The following is a 25,129-nucleotide window of genomic DNA, read 5'->3' on the forward strand; positions in this document are numbered from 1 at the left end:
TTGGAAAACCAGTACTTCAGTATCCTGTGGCCTAATTCATTACAGGTTTGTCTCTTTCACCCTGGTTTTATGGTTCTAGCAGCACACTGTGAGAACCTCCTGGATGCACTGATGGTCCCAGCGGTGATGATCTTACTTTCTCCTTAATGTTCTGAGAAACCTTCCCTTTCCATTCAGACAGGTTTCTTTGTAACAGGTCCTTTTTCAGAAGTGACAAGCATGTGGGAACAGCACACCTGAAACTGGACAAGCTGGAGTCAGAATGTGAAGTTAGAGAGATCATCGAGGTAGGTGTTCTGGGTGAGGTGTGCTCTGCTCATAATGTTTGAACATGCAGGGAAGTTGAATGTTCACATTGCATAAATGATTCACATGCAGAGAGCGGATTTGTACTGCATGAGTTTGCTAAACAATAGGCTGTGCTTTGTCCTGAAGCCTGTCCTAGCTGTGGCAGTTCTGGTACTGGGAACTTCTTGAGCGCTCTGTTCTGCACATTTTGTATATCAAGACAGTTTTCTTGGTTAGAACCAGAAATTCAGATGATCCCACATTAGTAGACGACAGATCAGAGGCTAAGGAAAGACTGCCAGTGTGGATAGAGAGCTGCTGTACAATCCAGTATCAGTTCAGTAAGTGGAGCCTGAAGAACTCCCTCAGGCTTCATCACAGACTGCATCAGGATGCTGCTGCTCGTCCTGTCCTTGGAGCTGCCTACTGGTACTTCAGGGCAGAATGCCTGCTGCTAGCAGACAGAGCTAACACAGCCCATGGCAAAGCTGCCTAAGTGGCTCGTGTGGAAGATGAGCTCTGCTGAACCATGGGCTGTTGCATCTGGGGAAGCACGTGGCTGTGACACCTCCCAGTGCTGCAGTCATCTGCAGTGGCTGCCTGAGGCACTGCAGCATGGCTGTGTGTGTGTGTGTGTGCACTAACTGCCCTTCTTTCTGTGGTTCTTTCAGATATTTGATGGCAGAAAACCCACTGGAGGGAAACTGGAAGTAAAAGTGAGACTCAGGGAGCCCCTCAGCGGTCAGGATCTTCAAACAATTACAGAAAATTGGCTGGTCCTTGAACACTAGTTCCTATATGAGGTATGAGTGCAGCATGTGGAGATGCTCTGGCCATCAGATAAGTTCAGAGCTATGTTCTGCATGGAACAATGCCTTACGATGGCACTGACCAGATCACATGGCTTTGATACCATTCATCTTTGTATTTGTGGGGGCGAGGTGATGTAACTTCAGGGATGAGGTTATAGAATCTGTATCTGATGTCTGTGTATGAAATGTGCTGTTGTAGTGTTACAGTGTGTACAGTCCTTTTGGACCATGACCGTGCTATGCAAGCATGCAGCAAAACTCACCAACAACAGATGTATCAATAGAAACTTTCTAATGAGAAATCCCTCATCTTTCTCTTGGCTTCCTAAAGTTTTTGGGATCCCTGTTCCTTAGCATACCGTTTAGTTCTGATTTCATAAATTAAACTAATACTCATGAGATTCACCTGTTTGCCACGTCACTGCTTCCAAATTGTCTGAGATTTTCGAGGTCCTGTTTCAAAACAGCAGAGTGAATTGGAAGCCCCAAACAAGCTGCCTGGCAGGTGATTTCTTCCTCCCAGTGAAGGAGCTGCTCCCGAGCTTCAGGATGGCTGAGGGACGTGTTGGTGGTGGCACTTGAGGCAGTGCCTTGGCCTTGTGCACTGACTGGACACACGAGCGTTTTCTGTCGCTAGAGCTCAATGATTTCACTCTGTTGACTTTTCTACTTGACAGCCCAGAAACTTCATGTCAGTGTTTTAAGTATATGACCTTGATTGTGAACATCTGTTAGTGCTGCGCCAAGTAATTTCATTTTCTCTTCTTCCCCAGCTCCACAAGAAGGCTGAGATGTGGGATGAACGTGTATGAAGAGAGATGCTGCTAGCTGCAAGCACCAAAGACGTTACCCGAATGCACTACTGAACCTAATGTCTCTTTTGGTAACAGCCATAGTGCTTATTAATAATTCTAAGGCAAATGTAAGGCTCAGAAAATTTGCTGCTGCAGGGTGTTGTTATTTTGTCTACACGAAATAGACAGAATTGCCTTAACGTGGGACTACTAACGTAGCACCAGGATGAATGTTACATTAACTATGCAGAGCGTGCGGAAGGTTTAGCCCTTAAAAACAAAATTCCCTGAGGCAGCACAGAAACTTTTCAGTCAAGGTCCAGGTAAGGCCTTTCATAGATAGATCTATTTTTTGTTAAGTGTACAACACTCAACGCGGTACAGGGAGCAATCTGCGACAGCTTTTTCTGCTTATCATCGACTTTGTTCCCCCCACCCTCTGCCCAGTGGCACTTTCCTGCCACAGAGGGGAGAAAACTCAGGCAGAATTCTGGCAGCAGCATCCCCCTCCTCTACGCATGCCACTGCAGCAGGAAGTTCAGCTTCTTGGGATGCTGCCTTCCACAAGAGGAGGCTGCAATGCTTCTTAGCAGCAGGTGCTTACAGATCTGCATTTTTGTTCTGGCTACGCTGTCTGCCGCGCTTACTGCACTGCTTACTGCAGGGCAGCCGGGGTACTGTGCCTTTTTTTGTCTGTTTGTTTATTTAAAAGAGAAACAAAGAGAGATGCTAGACTGCTGCTTCACAAATGGTCACTGTCTTCTTTTACAGAAATAGGCTTTCACAGTTCTTCCAGGTGATGGGAAAACAGCCGCTCTGTGGGGTGTAGAAAACGGGATTAGGACTATTTTCAGGAATGCCTTGAATTAGCAGCATACAAAAAAATGGTACCAAATACATTTGTGGGCTTAAATCTCTGTGAGCCAACAGCAATGAGTGACCTCAGAGGAGAGGATGTGCCTCACCAGGCGGTGCAGTGCGGCTGCTGGGGGGCTGTGGGGAAGGTGGGGCTGTGGGCAGGAAAGAGTCCAGAGCAGTTGGGCAGTGCTGCCTCTGTCTTCCTGAGCAGATGAAGACAATACAGTATTTAGTTTTTAATTTCAATAAATTTAATATACAAAACTACATGTTGAAAATAAAAATATAATATGCAGTTTTTTGCAGTGTTAACTAACTGAATTTTAAAAGTACAATTTTTTTTTCTAAAACAAGTACTCATTTCTTAACAACATGGTAATTAAGGTCATTTAAAAGGCTATGGTTGAAGCAAACATGTCAGTCACCAGTTGATAGTGTTCTGCACAAACGTAACCCAAACTTAAATGACTTCTGGGGCAAAGGAAGAGAAGATCAACATTTCTCACCTCTTTTACTGCATTATTAAGCAGGACAATGCAACTGAGGTAACTGGGAAGCTGCTGCTGTGGCAAAGCTGGAGTGCAGGCTATAGGAGGAAGGTTTTTTTTTTTACTTTGTTTACAGAACTCTCTTCCAGATACCAAATCTTGCCTACACCACATAGTGCTGCACTGTGCAGCAACATGGGCAGGAGGGAGGCTGAAAGTAACCTCAGTCCTGCTCCACTGCACAAATACATAGGGAGGCTTTTCATTGTTTAAGGTTCGTTTGGCCACCCTGAAACATGAAGCCACCTTTTTCCAACTGCCAGAGGTAAGGCTGTACTTACCGGACACTTAATGGGGTAAATGTTACTAAAGCACTACCTCTTGCTGGCCAGCGTTTATCTCTGGATTGGGACCCCAGCAGTGTGGCCTTTCTTCTTGAAACATCAGGTGCTAACAGCTGTAATTTGCTATAAATTTGTAGAACTTTTTTTTAAAAAGCAGTAGCCATTTATTCACAGATACACGGTGCTGGCTTTACATAAAATGCATCACTGTGTACAGTTACCTTTTCCTTTGCCCAGCTGATGCTGTATATTTGTTTAAAGAACATAGCATTGGTCTCACAGTAGCCTTGGACTTCTCTTTCTGGCTGAAAGGCTGCCTGTCTCGCTCACACACAGCAGCAACAAAATGATCCCCACTGCATCCAGCACAACTGATGCAAGTAGGGACAATGCAAGGTCTGAGATACTGTCTTCCCCACCTAATTTTCCATATAGACAGCAGGGGGAAATGTTCACCCCCTTCCCGAAGGAGTTCTGAGCTGCTTTGCCTGGCTCACCAGACAGCCCCCTGCTCCTGCTCGTTAGCAGCTTTCCACTGGAACAATTCAATCTGGGGAGACTGAAATCACATTTCTTCTAGCTGTGTCAATTCCAGCTCCACAGTGCTGTGCCAGCTGTGAGCAGCTGCTTCCATAGCACCCTCCCAGGTGAGACCAAGAGCACTGGGCCATGTGCAAGTTTCCAGAGCTGACCAGAAAGCCTTTTTCAGCAGAACATGCAGAAACAGACACTCTATACTTTTATCACAGGTAAGCTTTTACATGGTGCTGCTAATAAGTGCAAGCTGTCTTGTATTACATGACACTAGCATTACACTACAGCGTACAGCAGGGAGGAGACTTAAAGCTGCCCTGGGTGTTACTCTCTTTAAAAAGCAGGACCTACTGGGGGAAAGGGAAATAACTGCACTTCAGGACTATTCCTTTGCTTGGGACAGGTATCCGAAATTCATACAGACTTGTAAACAAAGTAGAGAAGCACAGAGGTGTTCTAGAAGGTTACAGAAATCAGCTGAGGTAACAAAAAAAACAAAGAACAACCAACAAACTTCTCTTTTTGTTGTTTTTTTTGTTGTTTTCTTTTTTTTTTTACAGTAAATAGAGTGGGGGATAAAAGTAAACTAGCCTATTTCACACACAAAACTGCAGCGTGGATCATAGCGCTTTCTGGGAGCTGCTCGCCCTTCTCATTCAGACTCACTGACACACGCAGTTATGGCTAGGTAATCGTTCCACATCTCTCCAGGGCTCCTCCAAACACATTTCAACCACTAATCTGGTCAAAACGATGTAAACGTTACTTTTTAATGTCTACAGAATTACCACAGACGGCATTATGATGAGGTCAGAATGGAGGTCTCGACTGTTGTTTCTTACTTGTCCATCTACAAACAGTACAAGATAGGAGTTTCACTTTTTATTTACGCCCCAGTGATCTTTGTACTCGTTTGAGCATTTACAGTCGTGTACTCTGTCTTTAAACATGAGCATTTTTCTAAACAGTAACAGAAGTTATTAGCTGCAAGGATAGCATAGCCATGTTGTAGTATAGAAGCTGCCCTGATCCTCTGTTTGTTGACAATGCATAGAAGATTTAGAATTATGGAACAACTGTCCCTCCCACCTCCCCCCACCCCCCACCTCCCCTTAATAGTGTTACCAAAAGCTTAATTTTTCCAGTTTTAAAGTGCAAATGATTCAGATACAACTGCTGCTGGAACAGGTCTGAACAGAAAATGAAGTCCTCTTATGAGATGTTTTCCAGAATATAAAAGATGAGCTCCATTATGACTGGCCCCTCACTCAACTGACATGCCCCTCCATGAATCACTGGAACTAAGGCACTGTCCAGGTCATTCATGTATTGAGAAGGCAGTGGCTGTCCATTACTCCCAGCTTGATAACCAACCTAAAAAAATACAAAGTCACAGTGGGTTTTACACAGAAGGGGATAGCAGGCTCAGGGTTGAGGGGGAAGTGCTGTGCAGAAGGATGAGCTGTGTGCGATGCCTCCTGTCTCAGCCAGGGGAAGTCAGGCCCATGAACAGCATGCAGCCAGCATGACATCAGCCTACCCACTTGTGTTTGGTGCTTTCTGTGTTCCCAGTGACTGCCTGGACAAAAGCAGCTTTTTCTTTTCCCCACTGTTCTACCAAAGCTGAGCTTCCAGACCAGCAGGAACCATACCCTGCACTATCAGATTAAGGCATGCAGTATTTAAGACCTGGATGATGCTAAGCACACTTCACTCAAGGCATGGCCAGCTGGCGTGCCAGAAGCCCCTTCTCTCTGCTTCTAGTGTTTGCTGTGGAGCACTCTAAGGGAAGCTCCCATCTGTTTCTCTGCCTCACATGCAGTGTGATCTTTTATGAACAGCCCTACTTCTAAACGCTGTTTTATGCTCACACAAGAACATATTTATTCTACTTCCTTCTTCAGCTCCTGGTGGAAAGGCCAGCTTACAGCATCTCTCAGCAGGTGTCTCCAGCCTGCACCTCCAAGGGCTGTTCCAGCTCTGACTACAGAGCAGGTGCTGCTATGGGCTCGCTATTTACGCACACTGCACTGGCTCTCCCTTGGTAACAGATTTTCCCAAACACCACATAATAGCACTTGATAAGCATTGGGTGGTTGTTTTTTTTTTGGGGGGGGAGAGGAGGAGAAAGCAACCAACCACCCAGTCATTAAACTGTGGAGCTATTCCAGACTTACTTGATCTGAGTCGAGAGTAACGCGCAGACCAAGCTTAGTCATGCCATCTTCTTTTAACAACTTAAGATGAGGACAAAGAGCTAAACAGAAGGCTTTTGCCACGTTTTCAGTCAGTCTGCTGTGATCAGCTGGGTCACTCAGACCATTGTGTTGCTCATCGTTTTCCAGGAAAAACACCTGAAGGTAAGAATTAAGATACAGAACATGAAGTTAATTAAATGCCATTCAAAATTTTTTATGAAAGAAGACTTCAAGAAAAGCTTCTTGATGAACATCAGTGAAAGACAAACTATCCCTCAAACAAGATATTTATACAGATGTTTTCCAAAATCAGTTCCATCAAAAGCTTCATTACAGAAAGTCACTATTGTTGTACACTATTTGCTTTTAAAGGTGCTCATTTCAGAACATCCACACTTTCAGCAGAAGTCAGAAAAAATGTGTGTTGTTGTCAGTGAACTTAACCTGCAGACAAATCTGGAAGAAGAAGGGTAAGGTGGCAAAGCTGTAGAAAGATTTGACTTGTTTCCTCCTGGGCAGATAAGTGAAACAATTCCAGAAATCCTTACCATTAGCATTTGTGTGCTGGCAGAGTCAAAGCTAACAACACTTGTGCAGTTTCTTAATGGAGTAAATGCTGTAAGCCACTTCAAATTTTAGAAGAGGGCTCAGAATAGCATTTTTTTAAATAGGTAAGAGTTATCCACCTTTTGAAAGGTAGCTTTTAATACAAAACACAGGTGAAACCACCTGTTACCTTGGGCAACACAGTGAGCAAGCATTTTTCCAGTTCTTGCTATGCTCAACAAGACAGCATGAGAAGAGGCAGTCAGCACAAAGCAGGCTGCAGGTAGAAAATGGCCATGACAGCAGGGTGAGTTACACAGCCGAGGCAGGATGCTGTACTCTGGACTGTGCTTTGCAGAACCTCTCTGCACACTTAGAAAATCTGCTCCAGGTTTGTTCTGAAGAATTCACTGCTATAATTTTGGTAATGTAGGGAGAGCAGGATGCAGAAAGACTGCTGCAGCTGCAGTCCTAAAATGCTCCACTTACCTCTGTCCATCGAATGACCTTTCCATTTGACTTGTACTCTGAGCCATGAAATATCTTCACACTTGTTATAGACTCCATTGATTTGCCATCAATAGGGCTTACAACACTGCAAAGTGGAGGGAAAAGGGTACATTCCTACTTAGCAGGAGATATTAATAGAGGATATTGCAAAAGAAGAGTATCTCAGATCAAAGGACAGTGCCTCTGGTACACCTAAATCAACAGAATTGCTGCAGGTTGTTTTCGTAACTGAGTGCTCTGCACTTTGAACCACTACAACAAAGCAAATTAACCACATCAACTAAATGGGGCACAGACCAGAACTAGCCTCAGAAGGGAGCTCCTTGAACAAAGGGTGCCAAAAAAGTGACCCTGCATACAGCTGCTAATTGCCATGCTGATGCTAAGCCTGGGGGTTCTTAATGGGGGAAGAGCCAAGAGGCACAGAGGCCCTGCTGCCCACTGCAACCCCAGCCCTCTGACACGTGGAGTTCAGGATGGAGCTTCCTGCATGTTTCCAGCTAAGCTGTGCACCAGGACTGAAGTCTAATCAGTTGTTAAAAGAGCAACAGGAAATTATTTGCTTTTTGTTCATTTATAATGTTGGTGGAGGCCTGCGATACCTTTAACACTGCTCACACTGCAGAATGTGTCCTGTAACATTTCATTACAGAACTTGAGACTGACGCAGTGTCTGTTCACACAGAAACGCCACCCTTGTAGATGCTGATTCCTTACAAGCCTGTCCCATTATTACAGCATTTTTCTCCCCCTAAGTACTTAAACTGCCATGTATGCTTTTCTTTTGGCTTAACTATCTGAGTACAACATACACTGCTGCTGTTCAGCAATTTTTCTTCCAGCACTACTTAATGCACACAAAGCAACAAGAGTATGAAGTGGCCGTAATACGCAGGGTTCAGCATGGATTGCTGGAGGGACATTCCAGTAACTGGTTATTAGCAATGGCAAAATAATCCATAGCACTGACAACTTTAATTGATGTCCCAAAGCTCTGGTGTCTCAGCTCCACTTTCATTACATTTAATTGCATCTTATCACTCAAAATAGAGTGTAAGCTTGTAATTCGTACTGACTCGATGGTCCTTCCACCTTATAAAATCCATTACAATTTTTAACAAATTCAGTCAAAAATGTCTTGCTTACCCTTTACTGAAGTTTTTATCATCTTCTACCCACTGAATGTGAACGTGTTCCTGAGGATCTTCAGCATCTACTTTGCCACAAGTGATGGTAAAGTCTTTCATCTCTCTCAAGGCCTGCCTCAGAGAGTCCATGTTCTCAGCAGTTATCTGGACCATTATTCCATCTAGGGAACCAAGAAATCCTCATAAGCCAAGACAAGTCACAATGAGCAGGCCCTATAAAAAAAGAAAAACATCCTTCTTCCTGTGAGCAACAGAAATATTCAAAATCCATTTTGACAATACACAAGGCCATTCCTGAACTCTCTGATCCCTAGAAGATGGAACACTGACTAGGAAACACAACAATCACACATACCCCTCATTAAAGGAAACGATGGTGGCTTTTTTTGCCAAAAAGTATGATGAAGCTAAACCAGCAGCTTCTTTCAAATGCTGAGGGCTTAGCTGGGCAGTGCTAAGGGGGAAGCAGTGCATTTTAAGCAAGCAGTTCAGTTCTTACCTTCTACTATACTGGATTTGGCAAGGTAACCTGAAGAGGATTTTAAAGCTCCACTGAACACAAAGAAGCTGGCACCAGTCACTGCAACAACAACAACAAGAGTGATTTAGTGGGGCTTTCATCAAAACAATGCCTCACACAAGAATCAGGCAGAACAGCTCTATCATCCAAAGAGGTGATTAATCTAAATCTGAACAAGTGTTGTGCTCAGAATTATAGTGACTTTAATGCATCTTACATGCTTGGACATCGAATGGAAAATCATCCAGTTATCTTCTGAACTGGACAGCAATTTTGTCAGCCTAAATGCTTGTATTTCATCACTCTCTCCACTAAGACCTTTAAGTTTCAGGACTGTTAATTTAGGGTAACCAATTACATAATTCTGAAAGTTCCCATACAGCCAGCACAAGACTGTGTGTGAGCTGCTTATGGCCCACACTGTAACACCGACCAGTGGAAAGTCAGCCAGCTGATTTAAATTCTCTTAAATGACCACCAAGCATCACAAAATACCTGCTGGAAGTCCCTCTGTTCATGCCATGTGTAAAACAAACCACACTCAGATAAAACCAGCAGTCCTGAAGTGACATCCCACATCACTACACTCACTGCATATAGGGATAGTTGCCAAACAAAAGTTGGCCTGTATCTTGCTTCTCGTTTGGAGATAGTGAAAATATCTTTGCCAGGTAAAGCCTGGAAATGAGGTGAACACATTTTTGAAGTTACATTATTTAAACACCGCTGCTGTTGCTTATTTCTGTTCACATCTCCTGTGTCCCACTAAACCTAATCGTCCTCCTTTCACGCAGCCTCCAGGACAAGCACAGGCAACCACGCTCCCACCTCTATCTCCAGTAATGCCAAAGCCTGCTGTCATTATTCATGTACAGAAGTTGTGTAAGGCAGTCAGAGCACTGTGACTTCTGGAAGTGTGTATGTCCCAGGCTGTACTGTGCAAACAGTATTACCACATTTACAAGGCAGCAAGCTGTAATATGCTTAATTTTGTGTCTGCTTGGTCTACGAAGCTGCCAGAATGCCTCGCAGACAAATTCAGAATGCACTACTGACCTAGGAAGTGTGATGAGGCCTGTACACGGGACACAAACAGCAGTGTGCCTCTGGATGTCTGAGATTTTGCATTCTGCAAGGGGAATGAAACACTGAGGGGTAAAGGCAGACAGAGCAGCGCAGCACGCTGTTCTGTGTTCAAACCTAACTCACAGAGCTGCCCATTCAGGAAGCCCAACAGTCAGAATGATTTTCTCTGAGCTAGAGCACAAACAGTGAAATACAGACAAGTCCAATCTTGACAGATTCCCCACACAGCGCGCCGCATCACTGCGAGATCAACAGCAAAACAGAGGTCATGCAGAGCACCGTGAGCCAGCGGCCTCCAGACGAGCCCCGTTCTCACCCTTCCTCAGCTGATTATGGATGCTGATGGCCTGTGTCTGGTAGTTCCCATCATCATTCTGAACACACACCAGATGCGAGTCTGCTTTCTCATTGAAGCAAGCTCCCCCTGCTAGAACATGCTCGTTGGATTTGTTCATGGCTTTCATCATCTGCAAACAAAAAGGTTTACACCATTCTTACCATTTGTCAAGGAATACCATATAAAGGTTGTTCTTGGAACAGTTCATTCAGACAGCAAAAATTAAGAGTGCTTGCAGTCCCGTGTCAGACAGACTTCAATACTCAGAACCATCACCTGCACTTGAAAAGATGGTTCAGGCCTTATTTCACCTAGATGCTTTCAAGTAATTAAGATAATTGGTAAGAAGGATAGCTGACCTACAAAGTAGCCTGCAAAAGCTGCTTTCTGTAGCTGTTTTATAAAACATCCAAAGGAAAAAATATTAGAAAAACACCGGGAGGAAATATCTGCTTAGTTTACACTGCTAGAACTAATGATGACATCAGCCATGAATTGAAACAGTGCAAGAATGGCACTGTGACTCGTGGCATTTAGTCCTGGTTCTGCCATGAGCAGACACCACAGCTTCAGTGCCTCCGTGCTTCACCAGCACGAATTGGTGAAATTGGGATTGGTTTTTCTCCTTCAAAGACTTTTCAAAGAGATCCGAATCAACTGACATCCAGAAATCATTTTAATTCTCAGCAAAATATTATTATAAATTGTACTCCTTCTTTCATTTTCTCCTCTTCGTGTTGTCTCAGATGATGAGATTTATCTCTGGAATTTTTCGAAACTAAAAATTATGTATTTGATTTAAAGAAAAAAAGGGGGGAAAGAGGTTCGAGAGTGATTAAATTACATCTCCCCCAGCACAAACCTTGGAGAGAAGGAAAATGCTGACATCTCCTAAGAGTGCTCACACTCCAATCCTCCGCCTCCTGTACCTGATAAGCAAGTATGCCCTGCACATCATATTTATCTTCCTCAGTCTAACATAATACCTTAATTAGAGTGTCAGGAACATTAGCTGATGCTCACTGTTGACAAATGTGCACAGGTGTAATGTTTAGGGAGGAAACTTAATTAAGATTTTGCATCAGACAACAGTGTATTTCATTATCTATTTATCATGTCATGCTCCAGAAATAAGAATTTAGCTCAACAACAGGCACCTCTATGGAGCCCTGTAGTTGCCTTCAGCATGAGAAGAAACAGCAGGAATGGCTGCTGTATCTTGTAACAAGGCAACTCAGTACCAGTGACAGCTTCCTTGAGGAACTGAATAGTCTTACACTTGTAACTGAGTATCACTGCAACTGTAGAAAAGTAAAATCATCTTGAAGGAAAACTATAAATTTAGTACAGAAATATATATGAATATTTAATTTGTTAATTAGAGCCTGAATTTTCCACATTTAATCCATGCATGAAGGATGAGTTCTTCATTTCCAAGACAGTTTGAGTGACACTAAAGAAATACTGCTCTCCACAGGGAAAAAAGTGAAAGTCTTGTGGCTTAATTCATCTTAATTCAAAGTATGCTTGGATGAAAAATCTCTACTAATTCAACCTTTCAGCTGAGTTGCAGGCAATGATGTTAAATAAATAACACTTTCTCCTTTTAAAAAGCCAAGTCTTTGCTTTACACTGCAAAGAGAACCTGAGCACAGTGCAGAGCTTTTGCCAAGCTGTACAACACAGGAATCTTTCTCTGGGTCCAGCTGAGTGCAACATGCAATACAGACCTGTCCAGCACACCTGCAAACATCAGGCACAGCTGCTACAGAACTGCCTCCAGTGTGCTGATCTGCATTTCATGTGTGCAGACTTTACTGACCTTTTCCATTTTCTCACAACAGCACCAAGAACCAATTTATCTTTTAAACACATCCTTTATCTTCTTCAGCTTCATCAGTTTCTTCTTTTCAAACTTCACATACAAACTGCTTTTCCTTTTTTTCTTTTATTTCCTCAATCCTGCTATTATTTCACTTAAATGCTTCCAGCAGAACAATTCCCTCACAAGACAAAGCTGTATTCCGCTCTGATTCTGCAAGACCTTTTAAAAACACTGCTTTGCTCAGGAGGTTTGCTCTTCTCCCAGCTGCTGACTGGTTTCAAAATACCAAGTTTACCAACTGCTGTCCATGCAGACTGCAAAATGTATCACCTCCTTCACTGCTGTTCAAAGATCCTGTCCCTCAGCTTTCGCAGCACTGCTGCATCTTGAAGACACTGGTTTTCTCACACCAGACATCAAGTATAAAATTGAGATGCAGAGGTCTTACATACTCAGCAATCCAACTAATACATGCTGCAAGTATACACATACAGCATAGATGTGGAAAGCAAATGCACTTTTATCTCCTAGTTCACGTCAAGTGTGAAGTTTGTCAACTTACCTCAAGTAAAGCTCAAGTCAAAAGGTATTTGCAATCCTCTAATACTTTCTATTATTTATAGTACTTAAAACTGAAATTAAAAACCTGAAGAAATAGCCTTTCCTGTTTTATTAACACTAAATGGAACTGCATTCTTCCTGTGGAGCCATCATTACTTGCTCTTAAAATATGCACTCATCATGAATTTATGGACTGATTTTGAGGCTGTTTTCCTTAGTGACAGTGATAAGAATAAAATTCCTTTAGACCCCAAGTCTTCCAATCACAAAGAAACTGCAAACAAATCTATTTCTTTTAAGCATTACCTCATTATATCTGTTGCTGGGAATTTTGATGCTGGTTTTTCTGACTTCCATATCAACCACTAAGCCTTGGACCACCGGCAGCGTGTACTGGTAATTTCTGAAGTCCTGGTAATTAAAACAAGTTTTTAGAAGTTATGTGTGGTAATCGTCATTAACATAGCAGGTTTTTTAACTACCTTAGTGACCAATCAGCTACCTCATTAATATAACTGTAATCAGTAACATGAAAAGCAGGGAGAGGGAGACATCACAGCTTGTAACCTACATAATGAAAATACACAAATGAAAAATCCTCAGTGCCTGTTAGTCGCTGTTATTCCACTCATTTTCTTACATCAGAATTAATATTCTCCAGCCTTGAATGCCATCACTGTATATAAGAAAATTTGTTCTCTGTGTTCTATCACATTCCTGGATAATTAGCTTATCTAGCAATGACATGAAGTCACACGTTAAAGAATTTTTGATATTGAACACATCAACAATGTTGGAAAAGCCAGCAAGTTCATTTCAGTTGAAGCCCCCTATAACCAGAGCACTGCAGATAAACACTGTGACAAGCCAGCACTGCTGGGAAGTGATCCAAGATCCAAGAACTGCTGCACTTACTGCCAGACCCAAACATCCTCTATTGGCCAAGGTGGAGGTGCTTGTATGGGAGGTGCTGTTATGGGAACCTCTACAGCCCACATGCTGTCACAAGCTAACACCCAACACCAGTAGTGGCAGGCAATTCACCCAAATGCCCACTATTCCCTTCTGACATGTAGGCACGCAAACTACTACGTGCAGCAGGGGCCCAGTTCTCCTCCCACTGATTAATGCTTATCAATGGAACAAGGAAACAGCCTCAGCACTTACTGCAAGGAGGTTCATAATGGTGTGTCCAGTCTCTCCAAACAGAGGTTTACGAAATCTGACACTAAAAAGTGGGCATGGATAAACTAGGATAAAACAGAAAAAGTCAAATTCAATTTCCATACTGAGATTCTGAAAAAACAGACTTAAAGACAATCGCCTCAGTTGAATGTGGTAACCAGCAGCAAAAGAAAAGACTGGAAAGAAGACCAGGGTTTAAAGAGCAAAGAGAAGAAGGGTACAATCCTTTAACACACCTGACATCTCATGGCTCTTTGCCCACCACACTCTAAGTAGGAAGAACAATCTCACGGACCACTGCCAAGTGCCACACTGCAACCCTGAACTTGATCTCAACACTGACTGCAAAGATAGCCTAAATGTTTTTTTCAACATACTTACTGGAAATGGCTTCTCCCTTTTTCATGGCCATCCTGTTTTCACTACAGCACCCTAAGCCTTTAGCTTGTTGCTGACATATGTGACACTCAACAGATAACACTGAGATTATTTTATTTTCTGTTTTCATAATCCCATTAAAATGTGTCAAATTCTCTACAGAAGCATGTCAGAAAGAATGAAAGGGATATTTACAGTATGACAACAATGTGAAATATCTGCATTCCTTAGCTGACTTAGCCATGCTTGTACAACATCTATGATGCAATTCAATGTGCAGTGTATGGATCTGGCTCCATCACATTACGTTGCAGCAGAAGTGATAACTGAGCTTGAAACATGACTCATGCAGTCATATGTAATTGTCAGTGTTTGCTAAACACAAATGTGAAGGAAGCTTCCTAAACTGTCCTCAAGCAACCACTCACCCTGATTTCCCAAAGTGCCACACATCCTCATAGCTTCCACTGCAGTCACAAGGAACTGCAAAATGCTCTACAGGTTTGAATAAAAACATCACCATTTCCTTATAAACTACAGTTTTTGTACACTGGTGAGGCATCTAGAAAGTACCACAGCTCCTGCACAAGCACTGCACAACTGACCTACTCAAGCACAGAGTCCTGATGCAACAAGAAGGGGAGTCGTGCCAATCACAGCAGCAGACAACCAAGACCACAAACTTCTGGCCTGCCATGGTGGACAGACTTCCAGCAGCCTCCAGCAATCATCAATGTCTTTTTGTCTTATTCCATTCTAGTTGCTAAGACTTTGTTTAGCTGAAACGTTCTCTCCAGCTTTTTATTGGTTGCAACAGAATTTTCCTAACAAGCTGCCACATCAGTTGCCACTGTGTATATATTCTCTGGATAATGAGCACAGTTTGTGTTTTTACAAAACTAAAGGCAAATGCTCTTCCTTTTCAGCTTGGAAAGAACTGAACAGGACAAATGAGTGCCTTTGACATAACTACACCAGCTAACTCAGACTTGTTCTGCACACTGCTCCCTTTCAGGTCACCAAGTGAACGACAGATAGTGGCTCAGAATTAGATTTGTTTCCATAAAAGCTCAACCATTATAGTTTTAAAAAGGCTGTAGGTCATAAAAAGACTCCAGGGCTGCTGTGCTGTTACCTGGATGCAATGTGGGCATGGAACACCAGTGACAATAATTCTTACCTGCCTGCTGAAGCTCACACTGCTTTGGCAGGTAGCAATTCAGAACTGGGTGTGCGCGCTCTAAACAGAATACATTATCCTTCAGGAATAATTGCAGCTAAAAGAACACACATTACTTACATCTGTATTCAGCTCCGAGTCTCAGCATCAGCCGAATGGGGAACACTTTAGCCCAGGGCGTCTCCCATTTCTGAATGAGGATGCCAAACAAGTAGGGTGGGGTTGGGAGCACCAGGTCCTGCAGGGACTGATACGTAGCTGCAACGTACAAGAACCCTCCGTGTTCTTTGCTTCCCAGAAAGCTCTGGCTGAAAAAGGAGTGTCCCAGGTTGCCAACAACGTTACCTATGAATAAAAATGCTCATTATGTCACTAGATTGAGAGCTGTATCAAGAATTTAAAGAGTTCTTCTCAAATATATACAATGCCTACCAGTTTTCCAAGGAAAACAGCAATATCTTGACACATATTTTATTTTAGAAAGGAGCATACATTCTATTTTGCAACCAACTGAGGTTGGTATGATTCAGCAAAACCTTCATGAAAAATGACTCAGAGGATTAAAATCAGCTTTAAAAAAAAAAAAAAAAAAAAAAAAAAGGGGGTGCAAGGTGGGGAAAGAATGGTGAACTGCCTTGACCATTTCAGTCATCTGCCTGTTTCAACTAGCCAAAGTGGTGCAACAGAGGGCATGATATATCCCAACGACAGTTGAGGAGAAGAAGGGTAGTTCAGGACAGTATTGCTGCCTGCACCTTTCTGCTGGCACTACAAAAGTGCTCAGTGAAAGCCTGTGTTTGGTGCCTCCCAGGCACTCAAGAGATTTCCACTGCAGAAGCTGCTGATGACTGAACCAAATTTTCAGAGCCAGCTGAGATGAGAGGAAGTGCACACCTAGCGAGATGCTGAATGCCCACAGGGCTGTCCTTTCATTTAGGCAAACCACCAGAGTCTGTCTCTGTCATACTGAAGATCTGGGTCATTTCAAGAATTGCACATAAGAGTATTTATTTAATTAGTACATTTTATGTAAAATGCAACTGAGACAAGCACAGGGGAGAAGAACCACTAATTTTCACTCCAATTTTTCTTCTTTGATGCTCTTAAATTCCAGAAATGTTTATGCTGGAATGACTGAATTAATCTGAAAGTTCATTAGGTTATTACAGCATCCAATGCAGTGTTTAGCATCATGGCAAAGAACCACTGTGTAATTCCAACAGCAGCATGCAAACAACCAGAAGAGCTGATCGCAATTCTCCATAGGAAGATGTGAACATCAATAGTGCTGATTTGCTCTCAAAGAAAAACAAAAGTAAGCTGAGGGAGTGTGGTGTGGTTGATCATTTGATCACACTACTCCTAACCATGTGGGTCTGAAGCTGCCATGCAGACCTGCGGGCCTCTGAAACCCTCGGCTGCCCATGCCGTAGGCAGAGGGACTGCTAGCCAGGAGGTTCTGCTCCTTCCTCCCTTACTTCATAGTGAAGCATCTCTATTTGAACTTAAGGCAGAGAAGGAAGAAGTGCTGTCCTGCTTCTTCAACATGCACATCTGCTGTGCAATTTCTCCCTCTCAGACATGCTGAGACAGACACAAATGCTGCATCTTGAGCAAAAACACAGGTCACAGAAATGCAACTATGACATTCTCAGAAGACAAAAATGATGATTAAGTTAAGCCTTCTCAAATTCTGTAACTCAGAACAGCCAAAAAATAACACACTGACATGTATAAATGCAATGAAATAAACACAGCAGGCACAGTTTAGGCCAGCAAAGGAAAGCTTAACCAATGAGTCCTTCCAAGCCTGAGCCTTACTCTGATCCACCACTAAAGTCCCAACTCACAGCTCTGACATGAGAATAGCACAGCTAATTCCTGCTCCCACTCCAGAGATGTGGGCCATGCTACTGTGCAGCCCTCCAGAACATGATCACCACTGGGATTTCTTTCCTTCACGTGACTCACGCAGGGATCTCCTGCATCAAGTACAGCTACTGGTAGATCACTAAACAAACAACTTATTCTACCCTCCAATTAGCAAACACACTCACAGCTGTCCCCGCTATTCAAACTTGGGTAATTTACAAACTTACTGGATTTGTATTTTGGTTGGTTTTTGTGCTAGTTTTTTTTTGCTCTGCCCAGAAGGTGCTGCACAAACTAAGCTCTCAAGTTCTCTGTTAAAGGCCATCAGGCTTCAGCAGCACAGGCACCTCTTTGCCAGGGTCAGGCTCATTCACAGCTTGCTGCTATCCTTAGTAGCTGATTTTTAATTTCACACAATCCAGAGCTGACACCACCAAATGGATTCCAAATTCCAAAACTCTGACAGTGATTACAACTTCCGTAACGCTCAGCTGAGCATAGTTGATGTAAAGCAGTCACTAATCTGAAAAATTAACATGATTAATAAAGCTACATCAAATGTTGCCAGCTTCTGAGAAGCACTGCCCCTGCCCATCTGCAAATGCATTTCTATCAGCTTGTGCTGTGACACTGCAGCCTGCACAGTGACTACACTGCTAATACTAGAAAGATGCTGCAGTTGGTACAAGTGCAACCTAATGTATCAACTCATGTTCACGAAAAGATTTTCTCTGTGCCAGAAGCTATTTCAGAACCTTTCTATCTCAATTCATTTGCTTTTGCAGTTCCCACCTACCCTCAGTAATTTCCTCTTCACTTATATTTCCTTTTTTCCCTTCCCATATGTTCTTATCAAAACAGAAGCTATAGACCTCATAGTAAAATTAGTTGATGAGGTTCTTGGTTCCAGACAACATGACCAGAATAATCAGTACATAAAAGGAACTTACGAATAGGACAGAGACAGCCCTTCAAAATGACAGCAATAGAACAAGAGGGAATGGGTTTAAACCAAAAAAGGGAAGATTCAGGTTAGATGCTAGGAGGGAATTCTTTATTCAAAGTGCAGGAAGGCACTGGCATGGACTGCCCAGAGAAACTGCCCCATCCGTGGAGGTGTACAAGGGCAGGTTGGATGGGGCTGTGGGCAGCCTGCTCTGCTGTGGTGCAGTCCTGCTCGTGGCAGGAGGTTGGAACTGGCTGGGCTTTAAGGTCCCACCCAAACCATTCTGTGATTCCATGAGAATACCATAGACTTCATGATGTGAGACACTGCCCACAGGGATGACAAAGCAATCAGACACTTGTAGTTGTGACTGATGCCAAGTGCTGCAGCAGAACATGACTACTTTTTTTCCTGTTTCAGGAGATGGCGTTTCAATACATCCTTAACAAGTTTTTCAGCTAACAGCAATATGAAAAAGCCCTCAGGATGAAATCTGACTCTCTGCCGCCCAGCACTTTGCTACCACAAACACAGCACTACCAGTTATTCCTACTGATACAAGTGTCTCACAGCGTAAGCTTCAGGATGTTACAACTAAGAGGACAAACTATTGCGATTAGGCAGTTGTGCTGCAACTCATCATTTATGAGAACATGCAACAGCTTGCTTTGAGGGAAGAATCAAGAAAGTGCCCTTTTCATCCAGCAAATCCAAATGAAAAAGCCACTCTGGGCTTCTACAAATATTTCTACCCTGTCTGGGGGCTGTCTGCCTTTCCTGTCACGTCTCTGAAGGCAGTTCCAAGTCAAGGCCCCGCTGATAAGTTAATATATACTTACATTTCTCAGTAAATTCCCATTCACTTTTTATTTATGTGGATACAAAGCACTTAAACCTGTCACACTGCTACCTTAAATAAAGGGGAGCTATTACCAGTGTGACAAGGTCAAACCAGCCCATTGCACCGTTGCACATTAGGAGCACAGAACTGTATTTCAGAAGCTTGTACAGAACGTGTAGCTGTCAGAAGAATCCTCAGAAAAAGCTACCTTGCTAAAAACACATTTAATTTACAAAATATCACAACTTCCTTTCTAAAGAAGTAACTGTGAACAGAAAGTGAAGAGAAAGGTGCCTTTTCTTATATTAAATTCCAGGACATTACATCAGACAATTAATATTATTTAGGAAGTGCCATAAATCTGCACAATGCACCTAAAGCAGCTCTGCAGGAGGTATTTATTCTTTTCCCAGCTATACTGGGTTACTCTTTATATATCCTTAATCCTAAGCAGCTCTACAAATTCCTTTAAAACAAACAAGCTTGTTTGATGTGGCCTTACCTTCAGTAACAATCCACACTGTGTCCTGAATTCTTTGCTTAAGCACCTTCCTCTGATGAACTCTGCGTATCAGCTTGACAATCCCTTCTGGGTTCAAATAAAATGGTTTATACCAGAAAAGGTAAAGAAGAAAGTCTTCCTGTGTTTCTTTATTGCACTCAGTGTATGATGGAGTCACCTCAGTACTTTTACCAAAAACGGTTGATGTGAAATTCCTGACATATACTCCGTGTTGTTCAGTACTAACATCTAATCTCAGGGGAAGCACATTCGGAAGAGAGAAGGCTGCACCCATCTGACCTCATTCCACCATCACCAGTAACAGCCAAGATCTGCCAAGTGTCTAACACCATGCCAACGTCCTGAAAATTCAAACACCCTATTCCAGCAGCAAGAAATGCAAAGCAAGACTCACTTGGGATCAATTTTGGCAGACAGATTTTCCAGAGCAAACGAGCATATAAACCAACACAAACCCAGTCAGTGTTAACAAAAAGGTCCACAAAGAGACAGGATTGTGGATTTAACTTAATCACACAACACAACTGTAACAGATGCCATTATTGAAAAGAAAAATCAGAGTTCTGATCATACTGAGCATCTTTGCATTGAAAAATATCAGCATGTAATTTGGAAAGAACTTATTCATATTGGCAACAGGTGTAAAATCTCACTTACTATCATTGTGAGCAGTGGTTATCAGCATTCAAGCCTTCCTCAGATCAAGATGCAGCAGTCTTCCAATCACTCTCTCCCCATGCTCAATTTTGTATCCAGTTTTCATGCTATTGCAGAGCACAACAGTTAAGCTGCTCTCTGCTCAGAGTACGCATGGACTTCTCTGCGGATCTTATGTTTGAGCTACCAGCTTACTTAAATAAAACCAGGCTAAGTAAAAAAATACATAAAACTGTGCTTGGGATAGAACATCCAGAAGTCCTTTCAAGCAGTTACCATATTTGCCCTCTCATTACAAAAGTAACAGTAGCATTCATCGTTTCCCACCAAAGAGTTCACACACTAAGGGTAGATCTGGCAGCTCTGTATTAACTGCTTCAAAGTACCCTTCCAGAGGAACAGAAGTTCTCATTTTTCCATTCACCAGAGCTCCTCGCAGGCTAATAGCCAACAAAGATAATCAAGGCATTTCTACTGCAATAGTAATTCTCCAACTACAACAGAAATCATTAGCTTTCAATTTCAAAACAAGAAAGGCAACACAGCAGGGAGCTTGACGAGGAGCAGGAAGCTTTTGAAGGGCCAAAGGGAAAGCAAAACAAGAGAAACAACAGCAATTAATACTTGTCTTAATTAACAAATTTAGAATTTATACCTCACATACATACAACCCAAAGGGAAAAATACCATCTTAACTTCAAAGTACCTCAACTGCTTTACAATTATGAAGTCCTGACACTAAAGTTGGTGGTTGAGCACTTCCCCTAGTTAAGGTTCAGAGCACCAGACTGACATCTTCTCCACACTGAAAATAGAGTTGAAGCAGAAGGACAAACCATGAAGCATTAAGCACACGCACCAAATGCTCCTGCCAGTAGGTGGAAGGGCTGGGCTCTGCTGCAGCTATTGCTAAATCCATGTTCTGCATTTGGCTGAGCATGCAGAGCACAGAACTTGGCCTGAAGAAACCAACCAACCTCTGAGGACAGCAAAAACTTCTCAGAGGGGATTTGAGACAAGTTTGAGCTTCTGTGTTTGAATTCAGAACTCAAAATTGAGGAGTTGAGGGAAAAAAAAAACTGAGCTAGTAAATAAATGTGACTCCTGGAAAAAAAAAAAACAACCACTACAGAGATATGCTTTAATTAAATAATCAAGGTGAGAAATGCTGTATGATTTGGTTCAAAACAAAACCAGCAGCAAAACCCAACCATTTCCAAAACAAAATCATTATCACTGTATGCAATTCTTGTTTCTGTTTCATTAAAAATTACTCACTGTGCCTTTTTACTTTATGACCGTTTTAAAACATTTACTAGAGAACAGGAATAAAAAACACCAGAGTTTATTTCAGTTTCCTCACAGCAAAATATATTTAAACAAACTTCTTATATCACGAAAAATGAAACTGTGAGGTGGGGTTTCAAACAGCTCCTGATTTCCACTGGAGATTCTCATTTGCTCTGAACATCTGTCATTTGAACTCTAGGAGAGGTGCAATACCTCTGAAATGAACAAAGCTGGAAGAATGGATGCATGTATAACAGCACACAAACTGCCAACCACTTCCAGGGGATTGCAGCCACCCAAGTGAAATCAAAGAGGCTGAAGGGATTAATGTGGAAAATGACCAGAGCTGCAAATATATACTTCTCCCTTTCCTGCACACAACTTGAAAAGAAAAAAGGATGCAGATTGAGAGTGTGCATTACAAAGAGCTGCAGGAATTTACTGAGGTGCTATGATCTATGAAAGTTTCAGTGTACCTATTTCCACTACATGTCTGAAATACAACACAGAGGAAACACTATCAAAAGAACATCACAGAGTAGAATTCTTAACCAGTGAAGTTTGGCTTCTAATGAAAAAACTGTACAATAGTAAGCAGCTCTTTACACAACCACAGTTGTAGGATATTAAATTATTGCCATGAGAGCACTAGAAAGAATTTAAATATGTTATGTAGGAGTTATGAATTATCTATTTCAGTAATGTAACTGCACAAACATCACTGCAATATACACATCTGGTAGCACGTGTACGTACCAGTGTGTTTGCACACACACACACAGAGCATTTTCTAACCATCTCCCTATGAGTAACATCATCATTAGAGGATAAAGCACTGCCAGTGAAGTGAGGTTTGGAAAGTTATTTGTTTCCAGTGTATGTTAAATCCATTATGCCATGCAATAACAGCACACGCTGAACCTGGTAACCTCTCTGGACAAGATGACCTACATTGAGTAAAGACATTTCAGGAGACAAAGACCTTTTCCATTATTCTGTTAAAGCACTGGATTCTGTCACTGCACAGGCATTTCAGTTAACACACAGAATCCTTCATAAATGTTCTGTCACTGTATGACCTAAATATGATGCAATTTCACCTCTGGAAAACCAGCTGTATTTTCTCATCAGAGAAACCAAATAAGAGCTTTTCCTCACCATGCAAGAGTTTATAAGAATTATAAGGTTCAATCAACAGTCAAGAGCATAAGCCTATTTACTCAGCAAATGTAAAATGTGTAAGGGTTTACATCATACAACCTTGTGACTGAGATACAAAAATGCAAAATTCAGGGGAAATTTCTGCAAGGTACAAACGTATATATAAAAATACAGGAACCACACTTTTAATTTGGTTTAAGATATTTAATACTCTATCTACAACAATTCTCAAAATTTCATTTCTGACTTCAAGCTGAAATGAAAATTGTTAGAAGCTATGTTATCAGTGTACCCAGGAGCCCTGCTGAGTATCCTACTACACCTACCACTAAACAAAGCGGAGCAATCATTTAAGGAATGTTTTAGCTTTATTCACGTTCTTAACCCAAGATCTGACAGAAATGCCAGAGCAGACAATAAGCAATGGCTGCTAAAAACAACTCTGAGACAGGGAGAGTTCCTGCTCCATTCCTGTAATACCCTACATAAAGCCTTCATAGGCCAAACTTCCCACGTGCTGACTCCCACAGGACAGCTGGATGATCTTTAGTGCAGTTCCCATGTCACCAGCACCCCACTCACACTTCTGTTTGATAAGATGAACGTTACAGTGGATGCTACTAACCAGTCATAAACCAGCACCCTATCAGCTTTGATCCTTATTTGTTTTTCATATTATCTCATACAAAAACGAGATTTTTGTAAAAACAAAAGACATTTTTCTGAGTGACAGAAATGTGTGTTTCTGGTCTGTGAAAGTCAATTTTAAGAGATAGATGGAATTCCTACCTGCTAAGGCATCCCGATAAAGTTGCACAAAATGGTTAAAGATATCCTTGGGCAAACACTTCTCATCAGGCAAACACTGCAAGAGAATGACTATCTCAGACTGTCCCACTGCATGCATTCCTTTTGTGGTGAAACACCAGCACTTCCTGTTCACATCTGCAGAAAGGAAAAAATATATCAGAAAAGAAAATCAAAATTTCACAAAATGTGTCTAAATTTCACTACAGAAAGACCGTTTGATCATCAGTTTTACAGCATACTTGGTTGTGATGTCTGTCACAGGAACAAATTAGCAAACACATCCATACCAAAACCAGCTCAATAACATGCAGTTTGAAACTAAGGAACAGCCGGAGTACTAAGGAACCAGCCAGATTTTTGGGATTAGCACCCCAGAGCAGACTTCTAGCAGCTTCTGTGTCCAAATTCAAGGACAGGATACAAATGGCAATAAAGGAAGCTGAGAAAAGGCCAGGCTGTTTGCTGTGCATATTGTGATCCTGACAGCTAAACAAGTTTCAGAGAGCGATCTCTCTCTTGAGATGCCTCACTGAATCACTGTGTTCTGCTTTATCTGAACATTAACCATGACACAAGTATCAAAAATTAGTTACTAGAATAACATTTTGCCATCTAAATGTAAGCACATAAATGTAATGTTAACTAAACATTTGCTAACATCATGCTAAAAGATTTATAGACAACTTAAGAAGACTGAGTAATATACTATTTTGTCTATCAAGTCAGAAAGGAGACACCACAGAACAGAGAGAGATGGTTCTATCAATTTAATTCATATTTTCAGGGGGAAAAAAGAAATCTTCATCAATGTTTAAAGCACCAGACAGAATCCTTATATAATTTTAATTGATGTGGTTAAGTAAAAAGTTTTCTGTGCACACTGAGACTATCTCACCAAATAAAAAAGCTGCTGTTGCGACAATAATATATATAAAATATCCTCCCGTATACCAAGCCTTATTTAATAGCAATTAAAAAAAAAACAAAAACACAAAATAGACTTACAATTTACAATTTTTACCATGGACAACAAATTAGCATTTAGAACAAATACAAGAGGGTCAGGGCCACCATCCTCCAGCTGCTGCATGACAGAGATCTGAGAAGGTCTCTCTTCTACAGCGTAATCTATAAAAGAACAAGTGAACACACAGTGAAATCCTTCATTTACTCATAAAGTATGTTATGATCACTTCAATCTGATCCTGATGCTTTTTTTTTGTGGACACTTAAAGAATCACATATTGTTACGTATTCTGATCTGATTGATTGTCTTCCAGGCTGCTATTTTCAAATTCAGTAACATTTACATGCATCACCCCCATACACCCTTAAGAAAAGTACAGTTTGTTTTCTAAATCAGGTTTGGTGGGTTGTTTTCTTTTTGTATCAACTGGAGGAGAAAAGGGGAATCAAATACACAAATGTGTCATGGTG

The 25,129-nt window shown here is 41.9% G+C and overlaps 2 protein-coding genes across 8 annotated transcripts in view; one reads left to right on the top strand and one right to left on the bottom strand.

The window, feature by feature from the left end:
- CC2D1B (coiled-coil and C2 domain containing 1B) overlaps nt 1-4,677 on the top strand; it is a 33,624-nt gene extending 28,947 nt beyond the window's left edge. For both annotated transcript variants that reach the window (XM_048946915.1, XM_048946914.1), the window contains 3 exons: nt 197-287; nt 960-1,091; nt 1,874-4,677. In XM_048946915.1, coding sequence (XP_048802872.1) covers nt 197-287; nt 960-1,079 — 211 coding nt within the window. In that variant the 3' untranslated portion in view covers nt 1,080-1,091; nt 1,874-4,677. The remainder of the gene's footprint in view (nt 1-196; nt 288-959; nt 1,092-1,873) is intronic.
- Nucleotides 4,678-5,218: 541 nt separating this feature from the next.
- ZFYVE9 (zinc finger FYVE-type containing 9) overlaps nt 5,219-25,129 on the bottom strand; it is a 56,618-nt gene continuing 36,707 nt past the window's right edge. For all 6 annotated transcript variants that reach the window (XM_048946912.1, XM_048946911.1, XM_048946913.1 and 3 more), the window contains 11 exons: nt 24,698-24,820; nt 23,672-23,827; nt 15,713-15,937; nt 14,017-14,099; nt 13,156-13,260; nt 10,443-10,593; nt 9,020-9,100; nt 8,519-8,681; nt 7,352-7,457; nt 6,296-6,472; nt 5,219-5,492 (listed from right to left, as the gene is read on the bottom strand). In XM_048946912.1, the coding sequence (XP_048802869.1) occupies nt 5,331-5,492; nt 6,296-6,472; nt 7,352-7,457; nt 8,519-8,681; nt 9,020-9,100; nt 10,443-10,593; nt 13,156-13,260; nt 14,017-14,099; nt 15,713-15,937; nt 23,672-23,827; nt 24,698-24,820 (1,532 nt within the window). In that variant the 3' untranslated portion in view covers nt 5,219-5,330. The remainder of the gene's footprint in view (nt 5,493-6,295; nt 6,473-7,351; nt 7,458-8,518; nt 8,682-9,019; nt 9,101-10,442; nt 10,594-13,155; nt 13,261-14,016; nt 14,100-15,712; nt 15,938-23,671; nt 23,828-24,697; nt 24,821-25,129) is intronic.

Source organism: Lagopus muta, chromosome 5 (assembly GCF_023343835.1).
Source record: "Lagopus muta isolate bLagMut1 chromosome 5, bLagMut1 primary, whole genome shotgun sequence".
NCBI classification, from domain to species: domain Eukaryota; kingdom Metazoa; phylum Chordata; class Aves; order Galliformes; family Phasianidae; genus Lagopus; species Lagopus muta.